The sequence below is a fragment of the Geospiza fortis genome, unplaced genomic scaffold (assembly GCF_000277835.1).
Source record: "Geospiza fortis unplaced genomic scaffold, GeoFor_1.0 scaffold17, whole genome shotgun sequence".
NCBI classification, from domain to species: domain Eukaryota; kingdom Metazoa; phylum Chordata; class Aves; order Passeriformes; family Thraupidae; genus Geospiza; species Geospiza fortis.
The window spans coordinates 1,550,231-1,564,919 of NW_005054438.1; the positions used below are offsets into that span (position 1 = coordinate 1,550,231).

The 14,689-nt window shown below is 42.7% G+C and overlaps 1 protein-coding gene across 1 annotated transcript in view; it reads left to right on the forward strand.

Annotated features, from left to right (window-relative positions):
- Positions 1-742: 742 nt before the first annotated feature.
- PRDM15 (PR/SET domain 15) overlaps positions 743-14,689 on the forward strand; it is a 33,670-nt gene continuing 19,723 nt past the window's right edge. The window contains exons 1-8 of the mRNA XM_031062149.1: positions 743-1,248; positions 3,228-3,274; positions 6,305-6,398; positions 8,602-8,755; positions 9,466-9,718; positions 10,855-10,980; positions 13,316-13,414; positions 14,183-14,410. Coding sequence (XP_030918009.1) covers positions 1,205-1,248; positions 3,228-3,274; positions 6,305-6,398; positions 8,602-8,755; positions 9,466-9,718; positions 10,855-10,980; positions 13,316-13,414; positions 14,183-14,410 — 1,045 coding nt within the window. The 5' untranslated portion in view covers positions 743-1,204. The remainder of the gene's footprint in view (positions 1,249-3,227; positions 3,275-6,304; positions 6,399-8,601; positions 8,756-9,465; positions 9,719-10,854; positions 10,981-13,315; positions 13,415-14,182; positions 14,411-14,689) is intronic.

A 14,689-nucleotide genomic window follows, 5' to 3' on the forward strand; every position in this document is an offset into this window, starting at 1 on the left:
CGAGGGCGTGATCCAGAGGGAAGAGGCTGGGAGCGGGAGGAGGAGGGAGGTGCGGGGATGCTGCCCTGCCCCGGTGTGTGCCCTGGGAGAGGGTGCGGTGAAAGCCCGAGGAGACAAAAGGAGCAGAGCCGCGGTCTGCGGGGCTTCGCACACGTGAAATTTCCTGCAGTACGCTCGTTCTCTGCTCAGGGCCATTGAACTTTGCGCGTAGTTTATTCGCACGATCGCGGGAGGTGCTGGGAAGGGCAGGTGGCGCGGACCCCGCCAGCTGCTGTGTTACTCCATACCCCCCTGACTGGCCTAGAAATCGTCTCCCTCCTCAACAATAACTGATAGAATGGCCCTAATTTTTTTAAAAAAATACAAGGCCTCGCTGTAGTTCACCAGATGTTCTGCAATTCCTTTGAGTGGTGGCATGAACAAGTTTTACTACATCATGAGGAAAATTGCATTTTTAAGCACATCCTTCCGCATATGTATGTGCAGCACCCGTCTGCTTGTGCTCTCAAGTTATTCACTCTCATAGAAGCACATTCCCAGACTGAAGAAAGGGGAATTTTAATTCTACCTTGTTGATCATGAAGTTCAAACACAGATTTTCAGGCATTCCGTTAATTTTTCCGACCTACTTTTTTTTTTTTTTTTTTTTTTATCCATTAGCAAGATCAATTTAGCACTTGAGTGTAATTTCTTTCTTCAGAAAGTGTGCTTTTACATCCATTCTTAAATTTTTACAGCTCAGGTCGTTCCCTGACAGTGTTTTTGCACATATTGGGCTGCAAGCAGGTACCTGTGTTGCTGCAGCTCCTCAGTGTCTTAATTTGGGTTCCCTCAAGTTCCAGATGTGCTCCAAGGCTTGTGTTGCAGCTGGAATTTTTGTGCATAGCTGTGTGGCTCTACTCTTAGGCATAAAATCACTCTCATCTAATTAGAAAAGCCAAATAACGTGGTTTTCTGCTCTTTTGCTGCCATCAGAATTAGGCTTTGTACCTGGTCTAGTTTCCTCTGTGTGGCTTTTCTCCTGATTATTGACTGCTGATGATTACTCTCTGTTTTATGTAAAAAATACCTGCAACTCCCAGAAGCTTTGCAAGCCAAGAACGGAATTAGGAGCAGTGGGATGAGTGACTTCATGGAGTATTTTTCTGTTACAAATGTTTGAAAAGAAAAAAAAAATAGGCCCTGTGGCCCTTAGCAACAGCAGATGAGGGCAAAAACAATCCTGCAGCCTGTGTTCAGTGCCACCATGTGAGTGGCACATCGTGACTCTGTTTACAGCTGGGTGGCATCGTGTTGTGTGGTTTGTTTCAAAACCCCTGGGAAATACAGCTGAGATCAGGGAGGAGGGGCTGTAAAGCCCGTGGGTGAGCGGGGTGTAAATCAGAATTGTAAAGCAGGCAGCAGTGTTTGTTTGGGAGCAGGGGTGAGGCTGGATCAGGAGTGTTGTGAGTGCAGAGCACCCGGAGTCCTTGCTGCAGAGAGGGAGCTGCGCTAATGCAGATCACTGAGGCTGCCTGAGGCACCTGTGAGGGCCCTTCACGCTTCCTCCCCATCACCTTGAACAACGCTGGTGATTTCTCCACCCCTTTGTTGCTATTCTCATCTGAAGGCTCCTGTAATGTCACTTGTCCCCAGTCTGTTTGCCAAGGATGCGACAGAGGGACGTCCTGGAGGCTGAATGCCTTTGGTGGTGTGGCTGCACTGAGCTTCTGAACCATTGACCAAGGGCATTGTTTGTTAATTCAGCCACATTTAAAGTTTTGTCAGGACACAAACTATCTAAAAACAGCTGGGCATACCCCTCTTGAAATAGAGCAAAGTATCAAAAAATAGAAGTGTTGGTTAAAAAGCAAAGCAAACCATTTCTGACATCAGCTTACACCGCTTGTTTTTGCAGCGTTGTGCTTGGACTCCCCTAAATACCTGTTGCATTATTCAGGAGAAGAGCTTTTGGGGAAATATCCTGAGTTGCTGTTCCTGCTCAGCATTGGGCTTTTGTATAAATGTTTGTTCTGTTGTTTGAGCTTAGACCCCAAAAACTGCAGCCCAGAAAGGCCCAGCTTGTACCACGGATGGGGAGTGTTTGCCCCTTAGAGCAGTGAGTGTTGGGGAGGGATCCTGCTGCTATCAGGGGGAGTTGGGGAGGGCAGTGCTTGAAGGGTCCTGATCCTGAGCAGTGCCTGTGCTCCCACATTTCTGGCTTGGCTTTTGTTGCTTTATCTATTTTCAAACAGGGCTCTGCGAGTTTGGTATGTCATGTTTCCTCTCCCTCTCAGAGATCCAGGCTCTTACTCCTTCCTGTCCTCCTCTTGCTGTTTTGCAGCCTCACCTCTCTCAGACTTGGGTCATGATCTTTGTGTTGCTTTGCCTCTCTGCTGGGGCATTGGCAAAATTGCTTATTTGAGGAGAAGAGCAGGTTTTTTTGGGTAGAAAAGGGAAAAACTCTCTTCTAGGTGCTCATGTTGTGGTCTTAGCCATACATAATCAGACTTTGTGCCAACCATAGTTTAATTGTTGAGGGGCAATAGTGTTCATGCAAGTTTTTAATACAAACTGACACTAATGAAGTGAATATAGATTAACCTTATTAACTGTGGAATCAAATTGTTTAGTTACCATTTCATGGAAGGCCGGTGACAGAGACAGGATTTTATTTCCCCAGGTTTTCTGGTGCTCAGTGCCACAATATGCCTCTGGAAGAGATCTGTGACTGTATCTGCAGTTTTTAAGATTGCTGTGTTTATTAAATGAGTTATCTGCCTTTCAGAGATAATTTTTTAAACTGAATAAAATGTTGCAATGTTCAATAAAATGTTGCACCGGGCCTTGTTCCTGCAGTGGTTGCTGCTGACCTGGATTATCCTTTGGCCCTGCATGTTCTGAGGCTCCAGAGGAGCTTTTTAGCAGGGGATGCAGGAGTGGCTGGACGTTTGTCAGAGATGGGGAGCAGCAGGAGACAGCATTTCCTCACAGAGAAATGCCTGAGAACCCACAGACATTGAGGCTTCCTTGGTAGTGATGTCTGCAACACATGTAATGATACAACAGTCTCTGGGGCTTTTTAAAAACTTTAATTTCTTTATTTTCCATTGATACTCCTGCAGGGACGTTAATGTGTTTGTGTGGGCTCTGGCTCAGTCAGCACCATTACTTCACAAAGGAATGTTTATATGATACAGAAAGTAAAAGTCAGTTCAGAACTAACTTTATCTTTTGTATTTTGGCAGGTTTAAAATAATGGCTGAAGATGGCAGTGAGGAGATTATGTTTATTTGTAAGTATTAGGAAAAGGATCTAATTCTCACTGTGTGTGACTTGTCTACTCAGAATGCTTGAAATTAAACCAGACTTAAGATTTTATTTAGAAAAATTGCTCTTTGTAAAGGAGGCTCAAACATCTAATAGGTGAATAGAGAGGAGGTTGTGCAATTTAAGCATACACATTCTGATGCTGTTGGCAAACACACAATGAAACCTCTGAATGTGAGCGAGCAGCACAGCTTTTTCATGGCTGAAGTGAGTGAGATTGAAGGTCTAACCCTCGTGTAAGCCCTTTGTTTATACAACCAGCTCTAGCAGCCAGGGGTGTCTGGGGATAACTCTGACCTCTGGCCTGCCTTGGGGATCTGCACCTCCACAGCAGGGGCAGGCAAACTCATAATTCTTTCGGAACAGGTTTGAGATGCACCAGCTGTCCTGGCAGGTTTCACTCATGGCATTCACTGCCTGTGCAGGCTTGGGTGCCACACTAATCCTCTCCTTTGTCAGCAGCCTGGGCATGCAGGACCTGGTGTCACAGTGGAAAAGAGTTAAGGGATGTAGAGTCCTTGTGTGAGCACAGAGGGCCCAGATGTTGTGGATCCAGTCAGGGCAGAGCAGAATGGAGCACATCCTTGGTTTTAGGATCCACAGTATTTTACCTCTGATGGTTCCACAGCTGCATTTATGGCAACTGTCAGAAAGTTGAATTTTCTCCCTCCACCAGCTTCCTTCAAAACTAGTGTTGACTGTTTGCCTTTTTACTGAGATGCAGATACCAACAGTGGATACCTTTTCTTCCCCTTCATAAAAGGATTCTGGTGGACAGCAAAAAGAATGGGGATGTGATACCACTCCTAATTAGATGGAAGGTGTCACACAGCATGATTTTATCCCTTCCAGTGGGGGCTGTGGTCACTGGGCTTTTTCTTGTGCTCTCTGCAATTAGTTTTTCCCATGGAATATGGGGACTGTTTATGTTCTGAAAAAGTGAGTTGCTATAAATGGCACTGTTCACTTCCAATGATAAACACCCTTGAATATGTATTTCATAGACAAGAGAATTTGGGAATTTTTCTTTTTATTAAGTATGTGAATATACTCTCCCTGGGATATTTTTTTAATATCCCCATGCTTGTTTTTGTGTTTCTCCTGTGGCTGTAATCTCTTGAAAGTGTCACATATGGTGGGTGTAACAGCTTTGGCTGCTGTAGGGCATCCCTTGGATATTGAGCTGTGCCACACAATGTCATTGTCATATTCCCCTGGCTTTGCTCATTCCTCTGCAGAGGAGTGAGAGGAATGTGTGGCTTTTTCCTGCCTGTAGCTGTGGCCAGTGCTGTCTGCACCTTTCAGAGGCTTATCTTTGCAGAAGTGAGGAATGCCCTGATGCAATCAGGAGATGAGGAAAATGACAAAGTGCTTTTTTCTTTGGACAGTAAAGCCTATTGGAGAAGCTGTTAGTCAGGCTATTCCTTCTTGTCCCCTTGGTTATGACAATCCTTTATGGATGACAGTCCATTTCTTTTCAGCAATCAGGTTTACACATTCCTCTGTCATTCCTCTGCCCTCTCTGGTTTGGGAAATCTGCTTTTAGCCCAGATTATTTCAGTAATATTTTCAGTAATATGTCAGCAGTATTATTCAGTAATATTATTTCAGTAATATTTTTCAGTAATAATTTCAGCAGCCTGGGCTACAGGCACACCTGGAATGGTGGAACAGTGAACAGCTGTAGGCTGAGCTTTGGTGCTGCTGCTCTGTGAGTAGTACTTGCCCAATTTTCTCTGGTACAGCAAGCCAGGCTGGGAAATTCCTCCTTCTGAAAAATCATGTGAAGAGCTGGTTGTTTCATTCCTTGGCTCACCAGAAGGCAGCACAAACAGGAGGCAGTGACCAAGCTTGGGGGCTGCACCAGCCAGAAATGCTGTTTGTCAAATATATGTATTTTTTCACTACTAAGCTGGTTTTGCTGCCAGAAGAAATGTGAAGCAGTTTGAAATCCCTTGTTTTAGAAATCCTTTTGTTCACTGGGATGGGTAGAATCTTCCAGTTGGGAGCACAAAGTAGCTTTGCCAGAGGGGATATAGCTTGGAATGACTTGGCTTTTGTCATGTCTTCCCAAAAAAGGTGTAGTGACCCTTACATTACACATTTTCAGGGGTTTTCCTGAGTTGCCCTTTAAGCTTGGGGCTCAGATGCAAAAGGCAGCACAGCAATATAACCCCTGTGTGATGATCTCTCCTGAAGCTGTGTCAGCAGCTGACCAGGCAGGGCAGTTTGACAGCTATTTTTTTCACAGCGAAGCAGTGTATAAGCATTTGGAATCCTGTTAAGTTAGCTTATTTTAGAAAGCCTCAAATTATCCTTGTCTGAGAATTGTTTCTTAGGAACCACTCAGTTCTGGGTAATTTACAGCCACTTAAACTGAAAGGTAATTTAGCTAAGCTGACAGTGAATTAGATGGCCAGAGTGTGTTGTGCAGCAGCTGACTTGCCTGGAAAGGCACCAGGAGGTACCTTGGAGGTCTCTGTCCTGCCCTGTGGGTGAGAAGTGTGTGTGGCCAGGCAGAGCTGGCCATGCTGGTGCCCTGCTGAGCCCTGTGCCAGTTCTGCTGCTGGTTCTGGGTTTGTGCCTCCTGTCACTGGAAGAACCACACTACCCAAGCTGTTCAGAACAGCCCAGCTCCTGGGGAAGGCAGTGATGTGGTTTTCTTTAGCTGCTATGAGTTGCAGCACTTTATCTGAAGAATAATGCCATCTTTAAGCAGAATATTTACTGTGGGTGTAAGGCATTTATTTGCCTTTGTGAGAGAATTTAAACAATTGTCTTCTGATGCTGCTGATCACAGTGTGTGTTATCTCACCTACACAGGTGCCAGCTATCCACTCAGTGTTTAATTATTTATGTTCTTCTAAGCAATATAAATAAACATCTGCCTATTTATGTAATGTATTTTACCTGGTGCTAGGTTTCTTTTGAAAAAGGGAGGAAACTGTGCTACAAAAGTGTTTTCCACCAACCTTTTCTGTCTGGTTCCTTGCAGGGTGTGAAGACTGTGGGCAGTACCACGATTCAGAGTGTCCTGAGCTGGGCCCAGTGGTGACAGTCAAAGACTCCTTTGTATTGAGCAGGGCAAGGTAAGGAATGTTTGTGTTAATCCTGACTAACTCAACAGCCATGTTAGTCCTTTAAAGTATATTTGCTGTTCAGTGGATGTCACGCTGACAGCTGGAAACTGAAGTCCCAGAGGATGACAGAAATCTATGGAAAGCACATGGCCTTGATTAAATAGAAAAATTGATGCACACACTTAAGTGCTGCACTGAATAGAAGCCAAAAAAATAACTTGCTGCTCATCAGGAATCTGTTTCTTTGCTGAGGTTTCTGGCAAGAAGTCAGGGTGGTGCCAGATGGGGTGATGATTTCTGTCATGGTTGAGTACCTGCCCCTTTTATCCCCCTTAGATACACCAGATTCATTTCAGAGAAGTGTGTGAGGATTTCTCATTCATGTGTATGAACTCTCTCATTCCTCCACTTAGAAGCAAAACAAGTTGTTCTCATTATTGTGGGTCTTTGCAAACGATTAGGGGTAATAGTTCTGTCAGCAAATCTGTGACAGCGCAGCAGAAACACTCGTGTTTGCCAAAAGAAACAAATAGACTCAATCTAGTTGGGAGAAAACAACACTGAGTAGTGATTTTTACAGGGAAAGACAATCAGGCACTGTCAGCAAAATTCATATTAAGATGCAGAACGTAAAGCTAAGGAAAAGAACCAACTATTGTGAAGGTGTAGTAGAGATCCAAAAAGGGAAGCGTTCAGATGGCTTTGTGTGTTATATAATGTGTGCAAGGCTTCCATATTTCTTCTTGGGAAGTCACAGGCAGAAAACAGGCACGTGGGCAGCAAGTCTGGCACATCCTGGCTGTGTAGGTTGTGCTGTGTATTCCCAGCATCATTTTTGTAACAAATACTGATGTGCTGGATCTGCCCCCTGGGTGCCATGACCCCTTGGCCAGGGCAGGAGGCTTTTGGTGTCCCAGCAAGTACAGTGGCTGCACCTGTGCAGGAACTGCCCCTGCTTTTCTTGGCCTTCCCAGAGGAGGAATTCCCCTGCAGTTCCTGCCAGGCACTGCCTTCCTGGGGCTGGAAACCTCCCTGGATGATCCCCTGCAGCAGCTGTTAATAACAGCCCTGACACTACAGGTGCTTGAGGGTCATTTAAAAATACCCCTTGGAATAATAGAAGCTGGTGAGGGAGGTGCTTCTATTATATGCAAAAAATGGGAAGTGCAGTAAGTCTCTAGCCTGTACTACACACATTCCATGACAAACTACTATTTCCTACCTTTTTCTGTTTTTTAACTTGCACTTTCATGTCCAGATGTTCCAACTGGGAATGTTTGCCAGTATGGTGCATGCACTGGTTTTCAATCTCCTTTTGACATGCAAATGCAGAGTTTTCCCTAGTGGAAGTGTGGGCTGCTGGACCACAGACTTGAAAGCAGAATTTTAAATTTACGTTTTTACAGATAAATGTATTTATTTTCCTGAAGAGTTTTCAGCTGAAATCAGGTAAGATAAGAAAAGGAAAGAAGAAATTTAATTGTAGCCTTTACATTTGGAGAGTAGTAACTGAAAATAAGTTTATCTGAGGTTGAGGCCAAGTTTAACCACAAACTGGATATGAATCTTTTAAAAACAGTCTGCTTGCTTAACCATGTTTGTTGTTCTTCTGTCTTACTGAAAAGATCAAATGGATGCTTTATGGTTAGAAAAAAAGTGCTGAGAAACATCTGCTGAACTTCTCTGTCTCTAACACTGCTTCTTGTATGTTTCAAATTAAAAGTATTGTTTTCAATTCATTTGCTTATCACTATGATTGCAATCTTTTTGTATTTCTCTTTATCTAGGCAGTAAAGCAGTTCTGCCAGTGTCAACCTCAGGGTAGTCAGTAGCCTGTCTGATTCTTTTTAGCTTTTTATCTGTTAGGACAGACCTAAAAAAACAGAATTGCATTTGGTTTGTAAAACCAATACAGTGGGGCCAGTCTAGTGAATTTTTGGGAAGCTGTTCTCTGTGTATTATACATAGTAACACTATTTGCTACATGTAGTTTTCTCAGAAGCTTGTTTGGGAAAAGTGAGAAGCTGGGAGCACAGAAACACTCGTGTTTAATGCTGACTTCTTTCTTCCACGGGTTCCTGCAGTGCATAACTGTTACTGAGCAACGTGGTGTTCAACCAAAGGTTGAACTTGCTGGTCTTGGAAGTCTTTTCCAACCTTATCAGTTCTATGATTTTTAATTTTTTTTCTCAATTCTCTCTTAAATTTTTAGATCATCTCTTCCTTCTAATTTGGAGATAAGACAGCTGGAGGATGGGACTGAGGGAGTGTTTGCTCTGACTCAGCTGGTGAAACGTACCCAGTTTGGCCCCTTTGAATGCAAGAGAGTTCTCAAGCTGGAGAAAGAATCAGTTTTTCCCCTGAAGGTAAGACACAGAATTTGTAAAGCAATAAATAGCAAGGAGTCATGTGAGGAATTAATGCTGGCTAACACTATGAAAACAAAGATATGAAGGGGGATTATTTGGAACATCTTTGAGGTGTGCCCTGTAAGAGATGAGCTAAACAAACATTCTCTGGGCAAAGAACAGAAGAACCAAACTAGAAGCTCAGTTCTTTTTATGAGTCTTTTCAATTTGATTGAATTTTCCTAATGAGCCACATATGCATTAGGTTTATGGAACAGGCAGAATAAGTGAGTTTTTTTCTGTCTTGCATTTCTTTTATTCCTCTCTTGACAAGTTTTGGTAGGAAAAATGCTACATTAAGAATGGAATTCAATCTTAGTTTCCATTAATACCTAATGCCTTCAGAAGTAAAGATTTAGAAATGTGCCTTAGGCTGATGACTGTTTGGGTACCCTTCCACTCATGTATGCAGTAATTTTTTGGGAAGCTGGTGGCTATAGCAAGAATTCTTGGGATGATTTTGTTCAGTTTGTTCCTATCTTGCTCCTGGTTGTCTGTCTCATCTGAAGGTGTGACTAAATAAAAGATGCCTGATGCAGGACTTGAGGCTTGCTTCATCCCTGATGCCCATTGAAAAGAAACCACTGCAAAAGCAGAAAATCATGTATTTCCCCTTAACTTTATATCACTTCTCATGGTTTTTATTCTGTGCACATTTTGCTTGGCAGGTGTTCCAGAAGGAAGGGCCCCTGGTGTATTTTGACACCACAAATGAAGATGATTGCAACTGGATGATGATGGTGCGCCCAGCCACCGAGTATGAGCACCAAAACCTCACAGCCTTCCAGCATGACAATGACATTTACTTCACCACCTGCCAGGACATCCCCCCAGGAACTGAGCTGAGAGTGTGGTATGCAGCTTTTTACGCCAAAAAAATGGAAAAGCCAGTGCTGAAGCAGGTCACTAGTGTTGCCAATGGTATGTGTGGGGGCCTTTCTTCCTTCCTAAGGGCCCAGTGCTGGCAGGGACTGATAGTCCCTGCCTGTTGGAGTTGACAGTGCTGTTTATCCACTAGGTTCTTATCCTGCAGAGTCAGGCCAGCCTGCACACATGGGTGCCCTGCAAGAGGAAAGTGTAGATTCTTCATCATGATACAGCCAGGCTTTTTTTTTAAACAGGTGGCCTATTTAATGATTCAGCCTCTTCAGAGTGGACAGACTGGATAAATAGTCCTTAACTAAAGATTTGGTGTATTAAATCGTTTGTATCAAATAATTTCTGGGTAGAACAGCAAAGGAGCTCAATTATCAGAGAAATCTGTTTACAGATTTGCTAAAGAAGCCAGCCATATTTCAGTTGCAGTGAAAATGGTTTGGTTTTGCACAGAACTGTTACAGAGTACTAAAAATCTAGATTTCTCTTAAGCAGCCTCACATGGGACCCACTAGAGCAAGATCCACGTGGCTGTGCATTGGAAAGAAAGGCAGCAGATATTTTAGTACATGAATTAGAATTGCCACAAGTTCCAATGTTTTCCCCTTTGTTTTCTCCTACTTTTCCATTTCTACAGCTGAAAGGCAAGATCCTTTAGCATTGCAAGGGCGTTTTCTTCCTGCTCTTGAGCTGGGAGTACTCCCTGGATGTTATTACTGCTCTGCTGGGTGTAATTTGGGGTGACAAATTTAGGAGGAAGCCATTGTCACCAGCTTTATAGCTGCCCTTGATCCTAAGCAGAGTCTCAAGTGCTACAGCTAAATCAATGCAGTTGACATGTTTCTGAGCTCTGAGATGCTTCCACTTGGTATTAACTGAGAGGTTTCATATTTTCCCTCTTTAATTTAACCTGTTCATGTTTTTTGGGGGGAGATTATGAGTATTTAAAAATACTGTTGAAATATGCCCTGCATTCTCTGTTCAGCACTTCACTCCAGAATATTTAAGGCACAGTGGGTGAGATTCAGCTATAAGAATGCCCTGGTTAAAATTTTCCATGAGAATGTTATTTGCAGGCCTGTTACAGAATAAAACTTTGACTGTTGTTACTGCCCTCAGCACAGAGCAAGAGTCAAAGGGTCTGGGCAGTAAAGAACATGAACTCTTTTTCCTCTTCACAGATACATCCTTGGTAGCAATGGAGTCTGATAAAGAGGGGAATAATAAAGTCTCTTCAAAACCTTCATCTGCTGTCTTACCCCATAAAAAAAACAAGAAATCCAGCATACTGGCAGCTGATCCAGCAGGTATGCAAAATTACAGTGCTCTTAAGGAAGATAGAGGAGAGATACAGGTGTGCACAGCTGTTAGGTGTAACACTCCTGCGTGTGTATTATGGAAATATAACTTCTGGCAAACACTAATTTAGAGAGGATTTGAATGCTTGATTTTTTCTTTTCATTTTCATGGGCACAGTGCTTAAAGTACATACACAGGTTAAAAAGTGACAGAGGGGGCAATAAACTTTTAGGCAGATTATTTTCATGAAAACCACAAATGCTCCTGACTTTGGAGATGGTTAGTGTTGAGATGGGGGTGATCCCCAAGAAAATCTTCATTCTGCCTGTGCAAAGTGTAGTAAATAATCAGGCCAAGTTCTAGAAGAAAACATTTCAAATATTTGGAAATGACGAGAACATTAGTCATCCCTAAATTACAACAATTCCACAGTATATGCCACTATTAGAGTTCAAACTGTTCTAAATTACAGAAACTCAAATTTCAATAAACTTACAAGCAATACATATCCTCTTGGCAAAGAACACATGGCTGAGGAAATACCTGGTAGTGCCATAGGAACTCTGTCCAAGGATTCATTACAAAGCAGTGCTCCCCTCACCCAGTCTCAGCAAAGTGCAACAGTGAAATTAAGAACCCACTTAACACAAATTTCAAAAATTACACTCAGAGTACACAAGATCAAAAGAAAACCATTCTAGGTGTGCTCTTTGAGAGGTTATTTTCCTAAAGTTTGCTTATTAAAAGTAGCTAGGAGGAAAGGAGAGGAGTTGTTGCAGACGTGTACAGAGCAGTTGATCAGAGGATCCATTTGTCAGCTTGGGTTCTGTCACAGCTAAACTGTGAAGTTGACTAAGAAGTTGTCTTTCAGTTTGGCATTATCGATTTTTCCAGAGGTAAAATGAAGAATTGGAACAGCCCCTCCTATATCCTTCACCCTACTGCCTGAAAGTTCAACTTCAGTAGAAACAAAAAGCTGTCTTTTATATTTTGGGAACCCTGAGGTGTTCCCACTGATTTCGTGCTTCCAAAACAAAATTTTCTTCTTTTGATTTTGTTTGCCTCAAGTCACATACCTCAAGCAGTTGCCAGCTGTCAGATCTGTGGTTCCAAGTCAGCCAGGTTGCCCTGCAGCTGCCCTGGAAGCCTGAGGAAGTGGGAATTTAAGAAGGACCTGTCTCTTCCTGACAAACCAGTACAAGGAGCAGGGGAAGTGCAGAGTCAGGCACAATTAACTTACACAGAATCTTGGTTTGCTGATTTTGTCCCCCTGGACAGAGCCCTCAAGAAGTTCTTTATGTAGCCTGTGAAGAAGGAATTTTTGTTGCTATATTGCCAAGTGATTTTTTTTATTAATTTATTTATTGCAGCATGGATGAGATCACATCTCTGTAGTGTGGAGTGTTGAATGTATCTCCTGTAGCAGGAAACAGCCTCTGCCTCAGAGAATCCTTTATTTTGGTTCAAGAGCCAACACTGAAAAGAAGGAAGAACTTTACTGTCCCTTTACAGATGGGGTCCTCAGGCAGAGAGAGATGAGCTGGCATGTAATGACCATCTAGGAAATCTGTGGCAGAAACTGAGGCACAATTTGAATTCCCTGTGCAGCCATTCACTTACCCTGACTTCAGTGTCATCCTCCTCTGCAGAAGGAGTGTTACTCCACTTTTTGTGTGCCAAAAAAATCTCTGAAATCAGTCCAGATTTATCAGATCCTCTTGACAAATTTAAATATATCATCTAAGGACTGAAATACAAAGGACTGTGAACAGAGTTACTCTTCCTGTTTTATTTTTTTTTATTCCAGTTTCATTTTTGCCCTAATTTCTTCACCTTTCTTGAGCTGATGTGTTAATTAAAGTATTAGTATGGTGATTTCATAGCACATCTAATTAATGAAACTGCTGAAACACAGGTTTTCATTGTCCTCACCCTTACTTCCATTAATCCAAACGTTCTTACTCTGCAATGCCCTTCACAGAGGTTTGTCCTGCTTCTGTCCTCAGCTAATCCATAAGAAGACTGGTAACTCTGGTTTTAAAGGTGCTAAAATTTGCTTTATGCCATGCCTTTTATGAACACAGTTCTTTAGAAAGTGATAAAGGAGCCCTCAGGATTTTACAAGGGCACTGATATTCTCTCCTGGCATCATTTTTATCTTCCAGTAGTTCAACTCTTCATGTTTGGAGAATCCTGAAATAGTCCCAGCTGCCCCCAGGGGCCTCTTACTGCTTAAATTATACCTTGTGATACTCAGGGAGTTACTGCAAGTATAAACAAAGCTACAGGGGTTTACCACCTCCCCATTTTCAGAGTATTTCAGTATTTCTTGTTGTGATTTAGTGAACACTCCAGAAGGCAGTGGAACAGCAGAAGCAAAGCCCAACCAGTGGACGTGTAAAGTGTGTTCATCTGCTTTCCAAGAGCCCCAGCTGCTGACAGGTAGGAAGTGCTAGAAATTCATGGGAGAGCACTGAGAATCCTCAGCAGAGTTCTGCTCTCCCATGGCTGTGAAGCCATGCACCACCCATGGTGCAGCAAGATAAAAGTTTTAAATTTTGTGTTCCTTTAAGGAAAGCAGTAGTAGGGAAGGTAGAACAAGGATATTTTGACCATGGCAGTGTTCTGTCTCTGGACAAACAGCTGTAATGTTGAATCTAGAAGAAATAAAACTGTGATCTAGAAGATGATGTGGCTGTCAGGAAAATCAAGGATAGAGAGCTGCATGAGCAGTGTGAAGGTCAGTGATGCCAGGTTATACTTTGTGATATTGTCCATCTGGTGTTTATGGCACAGATGTAGTAAGGGTAATGAAGTACATATTTTTTTTCTACATTTCATTTGCAGCTATTTTATGCAGTTTTTCAGAAGAGCTTAAAATTATTTAGAATCTTTGGCCATTTGCTGGATCTTTTTTGAAAAGGGGACTTCGGTCACTAAATAACTTGGGCATTTGGAAAAATGTACTCATTATTAGAAACACAAACTTTTTACTGTGATATCAACAAATCTTCTTAAAAATTCAGTTCTTGTGACTGTTGAATAAACTGTAGGCTTTGATTTTTGAAGGTATTGTGACTGCTTTTGAAATAATTTGAAGTAAGTCACTGCAAAGTGAAATGGACCTGACAGATGGCCTTCAGCGAGTTCCATTTGAGTATTTTAAGGATAATTTCCTCCTTACTCTCCTGTTCTTCCTTATCCACCCAGAGCACTTGCTGAGTCACCTGGAACAAGCCAAAGGTGCCTCCCCAAGCAGCCAAAATGATGCTGAGAAAGCAGAGAAAGCAGCAGAGGCTGTGCCAGCAGATCAACCAGTGGCAAGTGATACAGCCAGTGCCAGCACAGACTCGAGGAGAAAGGCCAGGAGGGGAAGAAAAGCCAAAACAGCAAAAGTGGAAACACCTCTTGTCATTGATGAAGAGAAAGATTCTGCAGGTAAAACAGAAATCTAAAAAATGCTAAGCAATATATCTGCTTTTACATCTGTGATGGTGCCTTTGCAGAAAGGCCTAAAAAGCAGCAGAGGCAAGATGGAGGTTTTTAGTTAGATCACTAAAGCTTCCAATTTACAAGTTTTGTTAGTTATTTCTGAGGGCCTTAAAGGCAGCACCTGCAGCCAGTCACCTGCCTTCTTCTGTGATGTTTGTAGAGAGCCCCAGGGAAACACAGGGTATGAGAACTGCAAGAAGGAACAATAGAGGAAGCATCCTTCCT